The sequence below is a fragment of the Denticeps clupeoides genome, chromosome 11, assembly GCF_900700375.1.
Source record: "Denticeps clupeoides chromosome 11, fDenClu1.1, whole genome shotgun sequence".
Classification (NCBI taxonomy): domain Eukaryota; kingdom Metazoa; phylum Chordata; class Actinopteri; order Clupeiformes; family Denticipitidae; genus Denticeps; species Denticeps clupeoides.
The window spans coordinates 19885074-19906936 of NC_041717.1; the positions used below are offsets into that span (position 1 = coordinate 19885074).

Here is a 21863-nt window from a genome sequence, read left to right on the forward strand (position 1 = left end):
TCTCCTGAATATGTCCAATTTTCATGTAGAGTAAGTGTTTATGTGTGTTTTAGCTGGAAATGTTCTCAAATTTTTCCCTGGTTTTGGGCCCACTGCCCATCATAAAAACATAAAAAAAAAACATAAAAAACACACAATAACTATATAAACACACAAAGAAATCTGTTCATTTACATTTACATTTATGGCATTTATCAGACGCTCTTATCCAGAGCGACTTACAATCAGTAGTTACAGGGACAGTCCCCCCCTGGAGCAACTTAGGGTTAAGTGTCTTGCTCAGGGACACAATGGTAGTAAGTGGGATTTGAGCCTGTGACTCTGTAGTCTTCTGGTTCATAGGCAAGTGTGTTACCCACTAGGCTACTACCATCCCTCTACCATCTGTGGATTTCTTGAACAAGAACGAACGGACTGTGGTTTAAAACAGCCTTCGTTCCCCATCTTTTAGAGCATCTGACCAACCAAGGGCCTCACAGAGGTCGGACGGGGGCGGAGCGAAGCTTATCAGTCAGCAGTGCAGGTTGTACAGCCGTCCGAAGAGTGATAATTAAATGGCGTGTCGAGGGGGGGGGGCGGAATAATATGACCTCCATCTGGCGGCCATATTGCCGGGAATGTGTTTGAAGGCCGGTGTGTTAATTTACTCTCGCCCTGGGGACGGTGTGGGGGGGGTAATTATCTGTGTGGGGCCCAGAAAACATGCGCCCTGTGAGCGGGAGGGACTCGATGGGGGCGGGCGGCGGTTCGCGTCCGCAGATGTTCCTCATCGGCGGACCCCAACCTCGGGCGGCAGGTGCACAGCAGGTTTGATTAGGCGCGTGACGAAGGAAGAGTCCCGTGGCGCGCCCCAGCGCAAGAGCGAGGGCGGCCGATGAAACGATGCGTCCGCGCCGCGCGGTGTTACAGGAGACGGCTGCCCCGCCCCCGCCCCCGTCCCCCCACGTTTGACTAGAACCACTGACAACCAGCGGGTATGAAGGAGTCCGTGTGAATTACGGACGGTCACTTAACCCTGCAGTAGAGCTGTTAATCTGGGCCCGGTGAACATCGTCAGGCGATGCGTTTTAATTATCGCGAGAGAGACGTGAAAATGGAAAGGAAGGCTGGCCTCTGGATATGATGTTTTAAAACCGAATATTTCCTTTCCCTCTTCCCGGGCTCAGGCCAGGTCGGCCTTAACTTTTTAGGCCTCTCAAGCTGCAGGACGATGATTGGCCACTGATGCTTCCTCATTTGTGGGTGGTAGTAGCCTAGTGGGTAACACACTCGCCTATGAACCAGAAGACCCGGGTTCAAACCCCTGAGTGTCTCCGGGGGGGGACTGTCCCTGTAACTACTGATGGTAAGTCACTCTGGATAAGGGCGTCTGGTAAATACCGTAAATGTAAATCCTGCCAACCAGATTCATGGAAATAGTCAATTTAGGACCAGAAGACCCAGGTTCAAACCCCACTTACTGCCATTGTGTCCCTGAGCAAGACACTTAAGCCTGAGTGTCTCCAGGGGGGGGACTGTCCCTGTAACTACTGATGGCAAATCGCTCTGGATAAGGGCGTCTGGTAAATGCCATAAATGCCGTAAATGGAAATTTCGGTCAGATTCTTGTGACCTCAGGTAACCTTCAGTTCGTGGATGTTAAACCCCGAAGGAAGCGCTGAGACCGGTGCTTGTCGCGTCTGCTATAAATGATCACACGGCGCTGAGAGCAACGAAGAGTAAATTCCGGAGGCGCCGCATTTACCGCGCGCGCCATAAATCAGGCCTAACTCTCCTGCTATTGCCAGGCATCCATTTAAATGCATACAAGGATGCTTAATGTACGACGCCTGCGCCGCTCACCTTCACATAACTAAACTTTTTGCCTCACAAAGTTTGCAACCTTGAACTGTCTGGTAGGAAGACTAGGCTGGTGAAAACGGTGATTCGGGCATAAAGGGGTCTCATTGCAGGCAGGCATGTTACCAGGCAGAAACATGGTTATAAAAAAAATAGTGGATAGTGAGTGACTGAAAGATCAAATATGCACACAGTGACACGGTGAAACGTGTCCACTGTCACCCTTGGTGAGCAGTGGGCAGCCATGACAGGCGCCCGGGGGAGCCGTGTGTGGGGACGGAGCAACTTGGTGTCTCTGGATTCGAACCGACAACCTTCTGATTGCGGGAGCCGCTTCCTTAACCGCTACTGCACCGCCAACATTATGAAATAACTCAAAACCATCTTCGTTGGTTTTGTAAAAGCTTGTTCTTCCATCGGCTTATCAGATGGCATCGTCACTAAGCAACATTGCCGAAACAAATGAGGTGAATCAGGCAGAATGTGCGGAAGTGGAATCTGCTGTCCCTGTCAGCCAATCACGATTCAAGGCGGCTCGGGAATAAGCGGCCAGTTCGGATCTAGACACAGTCCTTTTGCGGAATATTTGTTAATGTTGCGTTGTTACTCTGCCTATTCTCAGTCTTTTGTCCTGTGCATTGATGGCTCTGCCAGAAGAAGCCCAGGCCGTGCACAACAAAACACAACTGATGGCCTCCATTGTTTTCCACCGATGAAAACGGATGCTTCCCAGACACTTTCGGCGGCCTTTTATTTTTCTCTTTCAAGCCCGCCTGTTCGCAGCTGCCGCCATTTGGACAAAATCAGCTCCTCGGCCGCATGCAATAAGATAGCGGAGATTGGCGAAAGCCAGCGGACCGGTGACTGATGGTCAGCGTGTAGCAGACAAATCCCAAAGCTGATGTGGGGAGGGGGCTGGTAACACACCAGTCGCCTGGCCCCAATCTTTCTCGCGCCGAGCCAAGGGGGACCGGCCATTCCGCTGGGCCGTGCTACTCCCATGTCGCATGGGGCAGACTCAGCCAAAGCAGCTTTTCCAAAACTTAAAAGGGAAAAGTTTGCGCACGTTAAAGTGTTTGTGTGCTTCGAAATGTACAGTTTGTGCCGGGAGTGAAAGCATCACGGATACCGGATGTGGGCCAGAATCAGCATTTTTCCAACGGCGAAGGTTTGGTGGGGATGCCAGGGACCAGTTCAGTTTTAGGTCTTTTCTGGCCCTAACCCCTTGCCACTCCAGTAAACTCCCGACTGTCTCGATCATCTCGCCGTATGAATGCAACGCACTCGCATGGTGCAGCCGACACCGAGGCTGAAATATACCCCGAAACGAGGGGACGAGCACCGGAAGTTCTTCTGCCGCTTGGAACATGCCAGCAATCTGCTCTGGCAACCGGGTGCTGGCGTGAAGAAATGAGCGGGTGGAGATTCATGTCCGCGCCGCCGGCGTTTGAACGTTGAGCCCACTTTTATTTGTGCTCTGTGTCATGGCTGCTTATCCCTCGGAATGGCTGTTCCCGGGGAGCCGTAAAATATGAACCGGGCGAGGACGAGGGGCCAGTTTACGTTGGGAAGGTCCATTTTTCCTTCTGGAGAAATAAACCTCACTTCGGAACCCGTCGCTCTTTTCCGCGAGTGAAAGGTAGCTTGTTGACGTTTAATCCGCGGCAAAACGTGAACTCCCTCCGACCGGGGTTAAGTTGCACATCTGGGAGAGTGGCCGGTTCGCCAGCATTTAGCCGAGTTAGCGTTGCTTTCCCAAATTGCAGCTGTGCGCTCGTGGCCTTGCAGAGTGCCGGAGAGTTCCGGCGCGCTCCACTGTCGGATGCTGTACTCGCGGCGCTGTATTCGCCGCGACAATGCGCCACCCTCACAGAGCCTTCCTGCACCCTATTATCTGGCAAAGAGGCTTTTGTTGTTTGGTTCCAAGCCCTTTTGACCCTCACCTCCCTTCTTAAAAGCCTCTCAGACTGGCGAGAGAAGAGAAGAGGTGTTTTATGTGCACTGGGACTTTTGTTGGCCACTTGTTTTTCCCCTTCTGTGGTTGAGAGTGTTTGGACGTGACAGCCCCGGTCCAAACAAGTATGGATGCGATGAAAAGAACCTTCGCTCATTCCTCTTGGTTGCCAGATGCTGTTGCGTTTTAAAACGCTTCTGAATAAGTAGTTTGTGACTGATGTGTTTGTGGTTGCTTTAGCTGATTTACTAATGGGTGGTAGTAGCCCAGCGGGTAACACACTCGCCTACGAACCAGAAGACCCAGGTTCAAATCCCACTTACTACCATCATGTCCCTGAGCAAAACACTTAATCCTAAATTGCTCCAGGGGGGGACTGTCCCTGTAACTACTGATTGTAAGTCGCTCTGGATAAGGGCTTCTGATAAATGCTGTAAATGTAAATGTAAACTACCAGTGTCTAGGTGTCAATTTTAAGTGTCTTTTGGGATACCGAAGGGATGGGCACCATTCTTCTCAAAGAGGTTTGATTACATTGGCTAATGTTTTCTGTATTGTAAAGGTCACCTATTATGATTTTTTATATCTGTCCTAGTGGTCCCCTAATACTGTATTCTGAAATTCAGCTGTGGTGCAGAAATACAGCCACTTTGATCCAGTACCCAGGATGCGCCTGTATCCCAGTGTCTGTAGCTTTAAACAAGGAGGACAGCAGCCTATAGGAGTGCATGGGCGTTCACGGAAATGACATCATCAACGCATCCCGTCTGCTTTATTTAATACATAAAATCCACTGGTTCTCGCGTTTTTTACATCCAATCGCAGAGCAACTGCAATGCTTCGCACGTTTTCAAGCCATGACGGCTGGTGGAGTTAGCTATATCAGCGAGTTGGGGCTCTGCCGTGCGCCCCCTGCTGGCGGCAGGGCGGGAACCGTGACACAGGCGCAGTGTAAAACAAGTCTGGGATCAAAACGCATCGAGTTACAGCCATGACCTGCGTGGGGACAGCATCGCGCGTTACTGCCGACAGCTGGTTCTCATATTGAGGCGGTCGCAGGTGGCGAGTTGGGGGACCGGTAGCGCTACAGGAAGGGGACTGCTGGGGGGGGACTTCCCCCTCAAGGCTTCCTTCATGGTGAAGAGGCCCAGTTCTATGTGCACTAGCTCTATATCATCAAAACGGTGTTGGAGACTCTCATTAAAGTACGGGGCAGAAGGTAATCAGAAGGTTGCTGGTTCGAATCCCGAGCCGCCAAGGTGCCAGTGAGGTCCCCTGGATCAAAGCACCGGTCCCCACACAGTGAAGTATAAAGTTAAATTGGGTGCCAAGAGCTCTAGTGTCCAGATCCTGTTCCGTCGTTTGTAAAATTGGAAGAAGTTTGCCGATGCTACAGTCCGTCTCTATTACACGCTAGACGCTGAGAGAAATAAGAGTGATGAGAGGAGGCCAGAAGGCCAGCGAGTTTGAGTAATCTAAGGTGTCACTTCAATAAAGTTATGAGCCGTACGTGAGACTGAAGTGACTCCGGAGCTCCTTTTATAATCTGATGTAACCCCCCTGTCTGCCTTGCGAGAGCATTATGGCTTAAGACATTAAAGGCCCATTCGAGTATTGATTTTCTAATATCTCAGGAGAGCCAGATATTCGAGGAGGAATGGCTGTGTAATCTCATGGGAGGCGGGAATCTAAAGAGGGAGAGAGAGAAGCGGAGACCTGAGCGAGACCTTTAAACACTTAACCCCGGTAATGATCCACAGCCATAGAAGGTGAGCTGAGGAGGTTCGGCCCGAGATTCCCTTCATCTCAAAGTCACGGAATGAACAAATTATCTCAACATTTATATATATATAACAGTTATATATCTCAATATTCACATATGTGCATGTTAACATAGGTAAGGTGTGCAGGATGTAGATGCTCTGCAAAGGTCATGTAGCCCCTTCCACATCATTCCTTAATTAAAAAATGCAGTTGAATACAAGTTTAAACTTAGAATATTATAGAGGAATTGTACTGTTGTACTAATTATTATTAACAATGATAATATTAAGACATTCGTTAAATATGAATAAAAGCCAATACAGGCATTTAAAAGTCATAAATATAATGCTGCTTTTTAGAAGAGCGTAGATAGCCACTTCGTCTTGAAGACATATTCATATTGGAACATATTCGTTCAGACACTCTTAAATATATAAACCTTGTCCCTTTTGTGCGAAATAACGTTTAGTTCTATTCGTTGATGTCATGTGGCCATGGCTAAACACTCATAGCAGCACCTCTGTGACTCGCTTTGTGTAACACTGTGAAAGAAAAAAATGAGCTGGACTGTGCTTTGCAAACCCCAAAACCAAAGTCATTACCTGCAAGGAAGAGGAGGGGTGCAGGGTGTTCATGTGGATCAGCGTCCGGCCGTATCACCATCCCCACACTCTCCTTTCACAAAGCGTACACAGGATTAGCTCGCCAGTCATCCGTGCAGAAGCGGTTTGCTGAGTGATAAACAGCCCAGCGGCCCGGCTCTGGGTGGAATTCGGAACGGCGTTGGGGCGTCAGACAGAAGGCAAGGCTGCGAGCGGAGAAAGCTTAGCAGAAGCCGAGTCTCCCGGAATGAATAAGAAACAAGCACACCTGCCGGGAACGCCTCCGTGTGGGAATTTCAGCTGCTAAACACCTCGCGGAGACGAAAATGGTAGCCTGACAGGTCACTCACACTTACACAAACATACAGACATAGCGGGGACCATATGTCCTAACAAGACATATTTTCCTCCTTTTATAATACATATATTACATAGTTACTACCCAAGGTCCTCACAAAGCTTACAAGCACTTCTTCATCTTTACCTGCTGCTCCAGGATCAGCTCTCACACTCCTTTATAAACCTACGCCAAAGTAGACACAGACTTGTAAACTGACCCCAGGCCTGTAGCTACAGCTGAAATGTGTTTCCAATATGTCAGACACTGTGAGTGTGTGTGTGTGTGTGTGTTTATGTCCATCACTATTTTCAGAGGGTGGGTGGAGGAGGGAGAGGCCGTGGGCTCTAATGGTGCTCAGCAATCTTGTCTATTTTTATCTTTTAGTTTTAAAACGCCTCCCACGCCTGGATGTTTCCATTACTCCTCTCCATCGGTCCTGCTCTTCTCTCTGTCGCCTCGCTCTCTCTTTCTCTCTCTGTGTGTGATGGGACCTTGTTAGGAGACAGCAGTACTCTCTGTGTAATTGCGATGGAAATGGGCCAATCAGAGAGCAGCGTGGCAGGTCTCCGTAGTTCACTGATGCTCTGACAGCAGGGAGGGCAGTGTGTCTGTGTGTGTGTGTGTGTGTGTGTGTGTGTGTGTGTGTGCATCTTGGAGTACGCGTGTGTTTTAGAAGATCGTCTGGGCTCATAATCACCCGGTGATAAATGTTCCACACGCCAGGGGTGGCCACCTTGCCTGATTGCAGAGTGTGAGGTCTTCTAGAATCTTCTCGCGGTTCTGGCCCTGCCAACCCTCCCATTATCCCAGCAGCTGTGACTTAGCGAAGACGTGCAATTATCGTCATTTGACAATTAGCCCACCCTCCACTGCTGGCTTTTAAACACCCCTACACCGTTAGCTCAGCATCAGAAGCTGGTCTGGCGTTGGGTAGCGGGGAGCGGGGTTAAGGGCCCTCAGCGGGCCGGTGAGATCCAGAGAGGGAGTGGCATTTTTTTCAGGATCTTCTGGTTTGCAACGCTAAGAGTTTCCTCGTTCTAATCAAATTTCAAAATGCATTCACAGGACGTGAGGAGGGAATATTTAGAGAAAATCTAGAAGAAAAACTGTCATATTGTCTGAGTAGAACCCATTTCAGATGCCATCCACTAAAAGCTTTGGAGGAATTAGAACATGTTCACATACTTCAGCAGTGAAGCCAAGTATTATTTACTGCCTTTGTTCCTGCAATTGATTCATTGGCTGATTTATTGGTCCCATTCCACTGTGACGAGTCCAGTTGTTGTCAGTCAGTCATGTTATTTGGGTGTGTTAGGCCGTCTTTTAGAGTTCAGTTGTACTTAAGGAGTGAAGTCTTTAAAGCGAAAGTGATTTTTATGCTTCAGCACAGCACATCGTGACACAATGAAATGTGTCCTCTGCTTTTAACCATCACCCTTGGTGAGCAGTGGGCAGCCATGACGGGTGCCCGGGGAGCAGTGTGTGGGGACGGTGCCTTGATCAAGGGGACCTCAAGGATTTGAACCCGCAACCATCCGATTGTCCAGGGAGGATTGTTTTTTCTTTTTAGCTCCGGGTACGTGACCTGGTGTAAGAGTGAACGGAGGCAAACTGTCATCCCTGATTACCGACTCAGATCTGCCCTGGGCTGCGGGTGGACGTCTCAATCGCAGAGCCAACTCCTCCCTTTCTCCTCTATCCAAACTCTTTATTTCCTGTATCCTGTCTTTTTCTGACCGCCTCTCTCTCTCTCTCTATCTATCTATCTCTCTCGCTCTGTTGTGCTGCCAGACCGCTGATGGGGGTTTGGAGGTAATGGAGTTTCCCCAGCAGGCCGCAGTCGGAGGTGTTCTGCTGGGCCGCTCTAGTCCCATAATGAACTGGCTGCAGTTTTGAGGGAGAGACGGCCCAACCCCGATTAACACGGAATTACACCCGGGCTCAGGCCGAGCCAATCAGGGACGTCTTAATATCAAGATAGAGAGGTAAAATGTCTGCCTGGTTTCAGCTTCAACTTCATATCAAGTCATTTCTCAAACAAGGTAATATGTTGAAAAAAAGGGTTGTTGTCCCTCTCGTCTCATTCCTGCACAAGGTCGGCTGTGTCCAGCGGTGTGTGGGGACGGGCTCCATTAACATATGCGACCGCACGGCTGCGATTTATAAAGTGCTTTTTTTCCATGATCGTGTTCTCCCCGGAGTTCTGTTGCTGTCGGGCGAAAGTAATATATGGATTCTTCCCTGGCGTCAGAGATGTAGCATCTGGCAACCTGTGCCGATCAGCCGAAAACCGCTTATTTACTGAATACTGACATTCATTTCCGGAATGCCAGACGATGAATCCCGCGTCCCCGTGCAGGCACACCAATCAGCCACTGCTTTAATACGAGGGAAAATAATTAGCACAAATTAGAAATGTCAGAGATTTGCCCGCTTCGGAAACGCGCCTTGCAGCTGCCGTCCTGCCAGGCTCCTCAAGCCTCTGAGTCGAACAAGATTATTTAATTGGCACTTTATAAATAAGTAATACGCTCCATTTCAGCATTTCTCTTACATGAAGTAAGTCAAAATCCTGTTTTTGTCTTTTTTGTCACTGTATAATGCAATAGCGGTGATGGAATCGGTGGCATCCTAGCAAGATCAATACTTTATATTAGAGGTGTGAAATATTGTCAAGTTATTAAAACCAACACAATTTCCAATTGAAAGAGTATAGAAACTTGTTTCATTGCAAAATAAATACCAATAGGCAGCAGTTTTGGTTACTATGATGCGTCATAATCGTAGACTCAGGAGATTGATTTAAAGTGCTGCATGTTTGGCTTGGTAGCAAATCTATATTTACTTGTACATTTACAGCATTTACCAGACGCCCTTATCCAGAGCGACTAACAATCAGTAGTTACAGGGACAGTCCCCCCCTGGAGACACTCGGGGTTAAGTGTCTTGCTCAGGGACACGATGGTAGTTAGTGGGATTTGAACCTGGGTCTTCTGGTCCATAGGCGAGTGTGTTACCCACTAGGCTACTACACATATATATATGAGACATTGTTCTTTTCGTGTCCCCTCCCCGAAAAGGATATCATTCAGCCTTCACCATGGATCCTGTCATTTTAAACATAACGTAGGAAAAAATTAAAATGTTTGGGTGTAAAAATGGTTGAAAAAAGTTGAAATTTTTGACGTCCAACTTCCTGTTGCAGGTTCCAACGAGGCGACTTCCACATAGACGTCTGCATCAACGACTACCTGGACGTGTACTGCCCGCACTACGAGGACTCTGTGCCGGAGGAGCGCACCGAGCGCTACGTCCTCTACATGGTCAACTACGACGGCTACAGCACGTGCGACCACACGGCCAAGGGCTTCAAGCGGTGGGAGTGCAACCGGCCGCACTCCCCCAACGGGCCGCTCAAGTTCTCGGAGAAGTTCCAGCTCTTCACCCCCTTCTCGCTGGGCTTCGAGTTCCGGCCGGGCAGGGAGTACTACTACATCTGTGAGTGGTTTTAGTTTTTTTTTTTCTAAACGCTGAGGAAGTGGAAGTGACAGGGACTCGGCCGTGGCGGGAGCAGGGTGGGCCCGGCGCGTGAGTTCCGGGCTGATCGGGTAATTACAGGGTCCCGGGGAAATCTGGACAGCATGTTCTGCCTCTGTCTAACTGGAGAGACGCGATACCCCTGCCTATTATCAGCGCTTCGCTTAAAGCAGAGCAGATGTGGCTGTGAATGACTGATGCACCGACCAAACATCTCATAATTAAAGAGATTCGTACCAAGAACCAACCAGCCGGTGATCGTGCTGCTTCTTCCCCTCCAGTGCGGTTCTGATGAGCCCAGCATGATTTGCTAATGATTAACCTTTACACTGGAGCGTCGGCGTGGTATTCAGACCTCGGAACGCTGGGAGCTGAGAGTGTTTGTGACTTTGGCGTGGGAGGAAAAAAAAAAATGCCATACGGTTTTGGCAAATGTCAATGAGAATCATCATTCCAAGCGGAATGTGATGCGGACGCGTAAACGCACACCAAAGGGCACCTCTGTAGGCAATTTCCCCAACTTAGGGGGACTTTAAGTGCAAAACGTTTGGCCCACATTGACCAATCAAACCATTCATAGTTCATCATGTCCCATGGACCGTACTTTGAAGACCAGGGGACACTGAAGGCATGTAAACTCTGTTAGAAATCACATCATTTTACGAATGACAGTCTCACTTTTTTTTTATTATTATTATTAATGGTTTCTTCAGTACTTCTTGATAGTTAAGTTGCTGGAGGGGGCTGAGAAATATTCTTATATACAGAAGGAGTTGGTAGCAGCCTAGTGGGTAACACACTCACCTATGAACCAGAACCTATGAACCACTTACTACCATTGTGTCCCTGAGCAAGACCCTTAAAGTGAAGTGACTGTCACATGTGATACACAACAGCACAGCACACGGTGCACACAGTGAAATTTGTCCTCTGCATTTAACCCATCACCCTGAGTGAGCAGTGGGCAGCCATGACAGGTGCCCGGGGAGCAGTGTGTGGGGACGGTGCTTTGCTCAGTGGCACCTTGTCGGATCGGGATTCGAACCAGCAACCTTCTGATTACTGGGCCACTTCCTTAACCGCTAGGCCACCACTGCCCCTCCCACTTAACCCCGAGTGTCTCTAGGGGGGGGACTGTCCCTGTAACTACTGATTGTAAGTTTCATTGTTTGCTATTGGACCGTTAATGTAAATGATTTAAAGACTTTTTAATGAGCAGGATTACCGTCCCAATAAGGAAAGTCGTACGAGACGGTCTTCACCTCTCATAGCTTCACCACGAGGCCGTGTTCATCTAAACATCTACTGAAGCCCCAAAACCGGCTTTCTGATACGCAGACATGACACCGAAACTCAGGCAAAGTTTACAAAACTGGTGTAAAGTTTTAAATGTGAAGGGACAATTAAAGGCTGGAAATGTATTAGATAAGTGTGGTAGTAGCCTAGCGGGTAACACGCTCGCCTATAAACCAGAAGACCCAGGTTCAAATACTACCATTGTGTGAAAGACACTTAACCCTGAGTGTCTCCGGGGGGACTGTCCCTGTAACTACTGACTGTAAGTTGCTCTGGATAAGGGCGCCTGGTAAATGCTGTAAATGTAAAATGTAAATGAGTTGGCCTGTTTTTGATGAACCTGTGCTATCATGTCAGCTCGGTTTGGTGGGAATCGTTGAATTCTTGTTTTTGCCTCAACGCCCTGTGATAGTTCCCCTCGTCTCTGTGTGCGTGTTTTTGTGGATTCCTCAGCAAGGATGACTCACAATGGGCGCTCAGCGGGGGCTGTGGCGGGCCGATCGCCGGAGTTCCCGATGCGAACGTCGGCAGCCTCCGAGCGTGTACAGAGCGAAGGCGTGTTTACGCGGCGCTTCACACGGCGGCTGGGTGACACTTTCATTGGAGGAGCTGAAATGTCCTTTCTCTTCACTTTCTGCCATCAACAGGCTGATGTGTTACACACTGACAGAACCTTGGAAGACGTTGTGGCATTTTTAACTCCTCGAGTTTCCAGAATACAGTACACAGTTGCCACATTCCTTGCAGGAAAAAAGGAAGCGAACCACAGCGAAAACGTGTATGATATATGAAGTACTTTATTATCAATAGACATAGCGAACTGAATAAAAACTCTTCAGTTATACACTCCATTTACACGAAAGCCGTCAGGAAACGTTCACTGACTGGCAATTATCTTTGAACTCTTTTTACCCGAATCGAAACCTCCCACCCGTACGTTTCTTGCCCAGAGAAACCATTCTGATTGGATAAGACATGCAAGGTCTAACCCAATTGCTAGCTCCTTAGACCCCAACGAATCAACCATTTGCGTATTCGTAGAAAATGTGGTCAATACGGGACAAACTGCACTCATATACAACGATTCTGTATTTCAAGGATTTTATGGCAGCGCTAGTTATGGCTTCAGGTAATGTCTCGGAAGACATTATGAAATGAGTCAATCGTTGACATGAAATGAGTCAATTGTTGAGCTACTGATCACAATGTGAGAATTAAAATACAAAGTTCTAGAGGCACAATTACTAGGGAATAACTTTAATAAAAATCTCACTGTGGAGGTGAAGAAGTCACAAATGTTAGTAATTTCAGGGCCAGCGGTGGCCTAGCAGTTAAGGAAGTGCTTGATAGCTACAGAGGCCCATGAAATCTGTGAAATTAGGCAAGTTCAAACTAGATGCTCAAAACAGTTTACCAGTTGGATGATAGAATTAGTCAGGAATTATAGACACCTATATGATGTTTCAAATTCCTGCACGTTTGCCATGATTATTGTTGTCAGAATGCTGTGGCGCTGCCCCCTAGTGGATATGCTGCTTAACAAATGCAAATGATTGATAGAAACCCCCCACCTGTGACGGTTAAATAGCCTGAGATGTACAAGAGCATAAATGAGATTTAAAATCATGTCAGCGACTGCTCTCAAGCTTCTGTGAATGATTTCGGGATTCCATGACTTTGTCCATCTGTAAGCAATTTTGTTAACGTAACAGCTCTGTTATCCAACTGTTCTCTGAGCAGCAATACAGTATTAAGGTGCAGTGGTGGCCTAGCGGTTAAGGGAGCGGCCCCGTAATCAGAAGGTTGCCGGTTCAAATCCCAAACCGGCAAGGTGCCACTGAGCAAAGCACCGTCCCAAAGCAGAGGACACATTTCGTTGGGTCACTGTGTGCTGTGCTGCAGTGTATCACTTCACTTTCATATTGTTGTACATCTGTAGGGCGATTCTCAGGAAAATGAATTCACAATGTAAAAGTTTTAAATCGTACAATGTTCTCACAGTGTAAATTTTTTATCAAAGAATTTCAATAAAATTCAAAGCAAATTATTATCATAACCCAGACATTCAAAGTTCAGTTTATATATGTGATATTGAATAGTGCATCAGGCTTAATTAAAATATTCATACAATGCACCACATTTTAACTCTTAGTACTGGCTTAGTACTGCCTAAACTTAACAGCACTTGTGTAGCATTTAGACCAGTAACATTTTCGTCCTGTGCATGACACCATCTTGGTCTTTTTCGTTGCATATATTGGTTTTGCATAAACATAATTTTTTTGAAGTGATGCACAGTTTTGACACCCATTATACACTGAAATATTTGGTGCAATAGTTTTGTCTGAATGCTTATAGAGTGGAAGTTGGTTCTAACAAGTGAAAGTAGTTTTCTGTGTCCTGTGCATGACATAGCAAGTTTTCAAACTTGCTTGTACGGCTCTTGTCATATATTTGTATTGATCTCCACGGTAGTACGACTAGTAGTACTACACACGTCACGCTTGTTTATAATTCTGACCACTAGTTATGGGGATAAAGAAACTTTAAAAATGTCCTCTTGCATCTTGCTTGTAGGAGCTCATTCATAAGTTTACAGAGTTGGGAGAGACCAACCACCAGTTCTTCTAGAACATCTCTACATATCAACATGAATATTATTGCCACTGTCAGGGGAAAGTGATACATGTGACACCACAGCACAGCATCCAGTGCACACAGTGAAATGTGTCCTCTGCATTGTCATGATCCGGTCCGGAAGGGGTTACACGTATCACGTTTGTCCTGTGTAATGTTTCCTGATCGGCGTCACCTGTGTTTGATGTATAAAGCTGCCCTATTTGTGTCTGTTCACCGTCGGGTCTTTGTTGTGTTATATGTTCACAAGTTACCAGATGTCTCCCCTGTCCTGTTTTGTGACGTCGTGCGAATGCGTCCTTCTGATTACGGGTCCACTTCTTTTCCCACTAGGCCACTACTAGCGGGTACTTTTAATTATTAAATAATTATTATTATTTGTGGGTTTTACTCTTTTAGACAGTTCCTTCCTGAACAGTTTCAGCGTTAGTGTTGGGAAGATGAACACCCTTTCATTTACAGCAGTGTGCAGTAGTGAATTACAGTTTTTGTTACAGCTGCGTATAAGTATAAGAAAGGAATATATTGATAAAAATCTGTTTGTGTGCCGAACTATAAATATAATTTTCCAAGTTTAAAGGGACACAGATACAAACACAGTGCACATGGTATTACTGCATGTAGCAAATAAAGGATGGAAACCTGCGTTTGTAGATAATGAATAATATCATTGATATAAAATGTGCTATTTTCTGTCGGTTGCGGTAAAAAAAGACCGGATGTGAGGACGAGCGTACGGGCCAGCGGGTTCAGCGAAGCGACTACACCATCAGACTGATGAAGTGGTCGGAGGAGTGGAAGGCGTAGGCCGGCTGCCACTCACTCTGAGAATGGGGGGAGGGTAGTCGGCCAGAAGTGGTCACAGAGCAACGGGCCAAAGTGGAGCCATCATTTGTCTTATGTATTTTTAGACTTATTCATGCACTGGCTGTTTGGCCGTTTTCTTTTTTGGCTGAAGGAGAAGATAAAAAATTACAGCTCACTGGAAAACTTGCAAAGCTGCTTATTCTTGTGAGAGTGAGAGAAATTGTCTCCACAAGGTGAAATGCATAGTTACAAATACAAAAATGGTGTGCAACATGTACTCTATGTTGCTTGTTTATTATTTATTTCATGTTTTTGCACATTATACTTTATATATGAGGGTGTGTGTGTGTGTGTGTGTGTGTAAAATTGCTGTGCATCTATGTGCACGTGGGCATTAGAAGATGATGCACTAGAAGCAAAATGTGTGAGAATAGGTCAAAGGTCATCCCGGTCTGACTGATGCAATGGGCCGGAGAACCTGGTGTCCCTGGTATGAAAGCACATCACGGAAATCATTTAGCGTTCCTGCGTGACAGCAATGAGAAATTGATGATGCGCAGACGCTCTCGCGCATTGCAAAGTCGCACGGATCCGGCACGAGACGTGCGTGAAAAGGACATGCATCATGGGAAAGTGGCAGAATATGTTAAGTGGGAGAGAGTGCCACGTGAGTTATTGGAGGAGCTGTCGTCATGGTCATCGCGGCGTCTTAAGTGTCGCCGCGCATTGATCGCCGATCGAGTGCCGTGTTGCCATGGCGAGGGTCCCCGTGTCCCGAGCGCGTGGCCATGTGCCTTCAGTCATTACTTCAGCTAGACGGCCGCATAACTCAGAGTCCCCGGCGCGCTCGCTTCGGTCTCTGCGCTCAACGTGCCCAGCAAAATGAACGTTAAGTATGACAAAGCCGTCCGTCCCCCCGTCCTGATAGATGGAACCGCTTATTTCTGTCTGGCTTCTGCCTCGTATCCATGACGAAATGTTCGATAGTCATGTACTAGGGCCAGTGGTGGCCTAGCGGTTAAGGAAGCGGCCCCGTAATCAGAACGTTGCCGGTTCGAATCCCGATCCGCCAAGGTGCCACTGAGGTGCCACTGAGCAAAAGCACCGTCCCCACACACTGCTCCCCGGGCGCCTGTCATGGCTGCCCACTGCTCACTCAGTGTGATGGCATGGGACAAACTTCACTGTGTCCACCGTGTGCTTTTTAGTTTTTTTTATCTTTGTTCTTATATTAACCTGTAAATATCGAGATAAAGTCTTAGTAATATTTTAATATGATTTTTACTCTTTTTTTTTTTTTTTAAATCAGCTGTAAATATGGTACATTGATAATATTATTTATGCCTCGCTGATTTATTGCATGTGCACAATAATATATTTTCTGTTTACTTATTTCATTTTTTGAATGTGAAGTAAATATGTTTATGTATAGATGTCATGATCCGGTCCGGCAGGGGCTACTCCGGGTCCGGAGTTCGGATGTGCAATGTTTGCCGATCGTGTTCACCTGTGTATGAGTGTATAAAGCTGCCCTGTTCGTGTCTGTTCGCCGTTGGATCGACGTTTGGTGATGTTTCCCCCGTCCTGTCTACTATGTATTAAACCCCTGTCTTATGACGTCGTGCGTGTGCGTCCTCCTTCCTCGCCATGTCCAGTAGGATATTTGCAAGGCAGGAGGTAATTGCTGGAATTTGACTTTTGAAACAGAACCATGCTTTTTCCGTGGAACATGGCGTTCCTCAAGTCCACCAGAAGCACAGAGAAGAACATTCTGGTGGGGAAGTTGGATTCGTGTTCTCTCTGCGTTGTCACCCAGAACCGGAAGATGCAGCTCCGGTTCTCGTCCCGCCAGGGTTGCTTGGCCGATGCTGCATGTCAGCCCCCTCCTCCAGCGCAACTTCCCACAAGCCACAGCGGCCTGGCAGAGTCGCGGCGCGGATAATTCAGCCAAGGCGGAGACGGCAGCGTTTATTAGAGGCCTGGCGAGCGCGGCGCGGAGGCTCGGTATGCGCGGCGCGTTCGCGGGCCAGTTTCATTTAACCCGTCCTCCCCACGCAAATGAACTGGGATCAAAAGGCCCCAAGTGGCCAGATTAGAAGCAGCTGCGGCCCAATGAGCCTCGCGGGGTCACCGTCTCGCAGCTCGCGGAATACTGATGCCCCGGTGCGTGCGTGCGTGCGTCTGATAAATGCTGTAAATGTAAATGTAAATGTAATGTAAATGTGTGGTCCAGACGTGCAGAACACACACAGACGTTGCGAGACGCCGGATTCACACACATGGTCTGGTCGAACCCATCGTTTCAAAATCAAAGGCTTCATAGGACACCACAACACTTCCATAACCCCGAGTGGAAATGAATGGGAAAAATCTGTAATGTGAACGAGTTTATGGCGGGCAGACTGACTGTAATTCGCTCTGGATAAGGGCGCCTGATAAATGCTGTAAATGTATTTTCATGACCATTTACGTTGGTAGATTGTCACTGAAGGCATCAAAACTATGAATGAACACATGTGGAGTTATGTACTTAACAAAAAGTGGAGACCCGTCCTCCACAGTCACCGGACCTGAACCCCATCCAGATGGTTTGGGGTGAGCTGGACCAACAAGTGCTAAACACCTCTGGGAACTCCTTCAAGACTGTTGGAGAAGCATTTCAGGTGACGACCTCTTGAAGCTCATCGAGAGAATACCAAGAGTGTTCAAAGCAGTAATCAGAGCAAAGAAACTAGAATATAAATCATGTTTTCAGTTATTTCACCTTTTTTTGTTAAGTACATAACTCCACATGTGTTCATTCATAGTTTTGAGGCCTTCAGTGAGAATCTACCAACGTAAATGGTCATGAAAATAAAGAAAACATGTTGAATGAGAAGGTGCTGTACGTTAATGATGCTTTTGCTGATATGTTGCTAGGCAACCCTGAGCTTTTAATGTGTTATGACGTTTAATATTTATTATCGCGTTATGTGACATGTTGAGTGTTGCGCTGCCCTTATCAGCTCTGGGTGGCGTTACATGGTTTCAGAAAATCAGAAATAAGCAACCCATTTCCCAATATCCACATTCAATAACCTTCACACTGGGGACCATATCATCTGTTTATATCTGTTGGGAAAATAGGATTTGGCCTGGTCTCACATAGCCCACTGCTGCATGGGGACGATTGTGAGGCACCAGCAGAAGACATGCTGCTTATTTCCTCATCAGTGTGACATTTCATAACCATGAATTCCCGATCGCCCACGTCCAAAGCACTGGTGTGCATCGCACCCAAAATCCTGACATCACACGCTAACACAAGCAGTCATGAAATCAAGGTTAACTCTGCACCGTAACCCCACAGTAATCAGTTCACCTGCGTTATTCAGGTATTCATGCAGTAACCACATCCAATAAAGTCACGTAACCGGTGTCTATGTGGCAGCAGTGTTATAAATGGAGAATGATTTATTATGTAACAAGCCTAAACTCAGTATCCAGATAACATGCAGACTACATATCAATCATTTTCTCTCTGTTTACATGTATTATTAGTTTATTCCATTTCTATTTGACTGCATTACTTTTATTCGGTTTTATAGTCTGTATCGGTTGTAAGCTGCCTCGCATAAAACTGAGCAACAGAAGGATGTATACCCGTTCCGGCGTTCCCATGCTGCTCCACCCTGATCCGGTGTCACGCGGCGAAGGTATAAACACTGTAATGCAGGCGACGCTGCTGACACTACAGTGTGTGTGTGTGTGTGTGTGTGTCACCCACTGACGCGCCATTATGTACATGTTCATACTTTCCAACAGTCCACACAACGTTGTCGCTCATCAAGGTCATTAAGGGGTCGTACTGCATGACTGAAATTTGATGGGTCCCCGCCCCGCGCCCAGTGTCACCCAGGGCTCCGGCAGCCACGCCCCTGGTTTCGAAGAAGCGGTTATGGGCAGTGGCTGTTGTTGCATGGTTATCAATGTAGGTCATCACAGAGAAAACAAATGTGTGTGTGTGTGTGTGTGTGGGAGTCGAGTCTCTCTCTCTCGCTTGCCTCGATCGCATCCATTGGGATATTCTGATTTACGTGAAGTAAATGCACGTTTTTGGGCGCGAGCCCTTGAATGCAGGGGATGAAGACGAAGGTGACGCCGTTGGGCGGTGTTCGACGCGTTTGTTTTTCGGGGAAGAGCCACCATCGTTTGCTCTTCTTCTGATTATCACATCCGCCTACGGGGCTGAATGTTAAACACACAACGGGAAAAAATGTACTCTCGTACAGTGACACAAGGAACATTTAAAAAAAAAAAAAGATGTTTTTATTTCATGTATCTTTCATATTTTACTAAAAGGTTCCATTTTAACACCAGTTCATTGTTGATCAGTATTTATTCTTAAAACGGAGGATCAGGGGCTCTTCACTGAATGTGAAGATGAAGATGTACTGTTATTGTGTTATTATGTTGGACCCACACACTCTGCTATTTGGATAGGATTTGTTTTTCAGTTAAAAATCACAACAGCCGTGACCACATAATACATTTATATCTTCAGCAGAGCATATCTTATGCATTCTGATCCTGGTTCGAGAGTTCACCGTTCAAAATGTCCGGTTTTTGACTGAAAACAGTTGTTTGGTGCATTAAAATAAAAAGCCATCCAATGGGTGAAAACTCCTTGTTGTGGCTGGAAATGTTAATGATGGAATATTTGCACATAGAGAAGAACTTTATCAGCACTAATTAACATTCCAGTGGAATACTGTGTTCGTTAACTCAAGTCTGGCACTTAAAAGCTCCGTTGATTATTAGAACTGTTTTAGTAGAACTGGAACCTGTTGCAGTCCTTAAAGAAGCGATAAAACTCTAAATGGCACTAGCAGTATGTGGTTTTGACTACACCACGCCTATTTACTATCATTCTGGCTTGGAAAGCTAAAATCTGGTTTTTATTTTGCATTCAGGCCGCTTCTTTAATGTAACATTTCTAAATGAATGGAGCTCGTGCTGGAGAAATGGTAAAGAAAGATCGGCGGTATAGGAGGGGAAAGGCAGGTGGTTGATCGTGGTCACCCCAAGATGGTGATGTAATTGTAATATTATTGCTAGATAATGCCCATCACACCGTGAATCGTCTGCTGGTACTCGTACTGTTCTGATTGGTCAGATTTGATTGACAGGTGTTTTTTTTTTCACCGGGTACCACTGCCTCTGACCCTGCGTCCGTATAGCAGTGCGCCGTATGATATGTCATCCGTGCCGAATGCAGCCCCCTTCCACTGGTCACACACTGCGGTGTAGGTGACTTTCAAGCTGTTGTCTATGGAGTTTGTGTGTGTGTGTGTGTGTGTGTGTGTGTGTGTGTAAGTGGGCATCTCATATGTGCGCAGACACTGGGTCCAAAGACACCGTAATTGGAAAGACACAGTGGAGCTGAGGGTGACGGGTCAACAGCGGTACGGAGGGTGACCGCAAGACAAAGCAGGTTCAGAAATCCAGCCGCTCCGCTCAGTTCGGTGTTTATCGTCGTGGACAGGTCCCCGCAGTCGCCGGCCCGGTCTGAACGCACCACGTCCGCCTACAGCTGGTGGCCTGCCCCCGAAACTGGGATTTAAAGCCCTTGCTCCTGTACCCAAAAACCTGTAGGTAACGGGGCCATAATTGGCACGTAGCCCGCAAACGATGCCGCGGCGATATCCTGCCAGTCGCCTGCAGACGCACCTTTCGGTTGCGCAGGACAGAGGCGATTTCCTCTTTGGGACCTCAGACTCCTGCAGTGGGCAAAGACTTGAGGGCAAAGACTTGAGCTAATTACGGTACTGTTCCTCCAGATGGTGGCGGCGATAAACCCTGGTCCTGATCACAGATTCTCAACTCTTGGTGTCTCAACTGGACATCCAGCAAGATATTCCCTCATGTGGAGTTGCCGGTCCAGAACCATGGATGGGATCTGGGAACTGATGATCATATCATATATTGGGCTTTTATGTCTATATGACCAAAAAAATGCCAGGATGACCCGCAAATGTTGCTTCGTTGTGGAAGGTGGGAAGCCAGGCGCAGAGACAAACAAACATATAGGAATCTACATTGGGGAACCACTAAAATCATGTGACGTGGACTCTGACCACACCCTGTGACCACACACCCCATGTACTCTAATACCACGCTCACAAACAGATGACAGATGAATACGACCAGACCCGGAACACCGGTGCTGGCACTCCTTTGAAGGCGGGAACACGGTTGTAGGGGAAGGGGCGTGGCCTGCATTCAGTGCCCCGGGGACCGGCAATCGTGCCCAGCTTACTGATCGTTACCCATAAACTGCAATGTTATAATCCACTTTCAACTTTTTCTCATCCTCGGCTTTTCATCTGTAATGTTGAATGCCTACTAAATGGTTTCCTGTTGTGTTTTTTCCTCTGCAGCCTCGACCGTCGCCGAGAACGGGAAGAAGACCTGCCTAAAGCTCAAAGTCTTTGTCAGACCATCAAGTAAGTCTCAAAGTTTCCGCAAGCGTCTCACTCGACAAAGAGCATGTCGTACTAAAGCAGCAGGCCCTCACTTCCGAATTGCCTGGAGCGATGGAGCATTTCTTCATACCATTTTTTTTTCCAATGGTGTGGTAATGGCAGCCGCTAATGCTAACTGTGTCTCATGTGTTTTAAAAGATGGAGCTCATCTTTGGGGTGTCATGCTGCTTGTAGCGGGACCTCCGAGGGTCGGGGAGGGGGCTTACAGGGGCTTACGAGTGTGATGCTAACATCCTTGGCTTTAACATTCTCTGTGTTTTCTGTTATAGACAGCTGTGTGAAAACCATAGGTGTTCACGATCGCGTTTTCGATGTTAACGTCAAAGTAGACAATTCATTAGAACCAAGAGGTTAGTATGACCTGGATATTTTTCCTTTTTATTTTTTCCTTAAACAACTGTCTTTGTCACCCATCCATTCCTTTCCTGGCTTTCCAGTCCCCTCCCAGCATGATGAAATGCCTCCTGATTGGTGCTAGTGCAATGCTCATCGCTGATTGGCTGCCAGTGGTGAATGGCGATTGCATGTCGGGGTGTACGATTCCCAAAAATCTCCCAATCCAA

General features: G+C 47.2%; 1 protein-coding gene across 2 annotated transcripts in view; it reads left to right on the forward strand.

Annotated features, from left to right (window-relative positions):
* Nucleotides 1-21863, forward strand: part of efna5b (ephrin-A5b) — an 82402-nt gene that overhangs the window by 56986 nt on the left and 3553 nt on the right. The window contains exons 2-4 of one of the 2 annotated variants that reach the window (XM_028996805.1): nucleotides 9705-9997; nucleotides 21196-21261; nucleotides 21570-21650. In XM_028996805.1, the coding sequence (XP_028852638.1) occupies nucleotides 9705-9997; nucleotides 21196-21261; nucleotides 21570-21650 (440 nt within the window). The remainder of the gene's footprint in view (nucleotides 1-9704; nucleotides 9998-21195; nucleotides 21262-21569; nucleotides 21651-21863) is intronic. The other variant, XM_028996806.1, reaches the window with a different exon arrangement.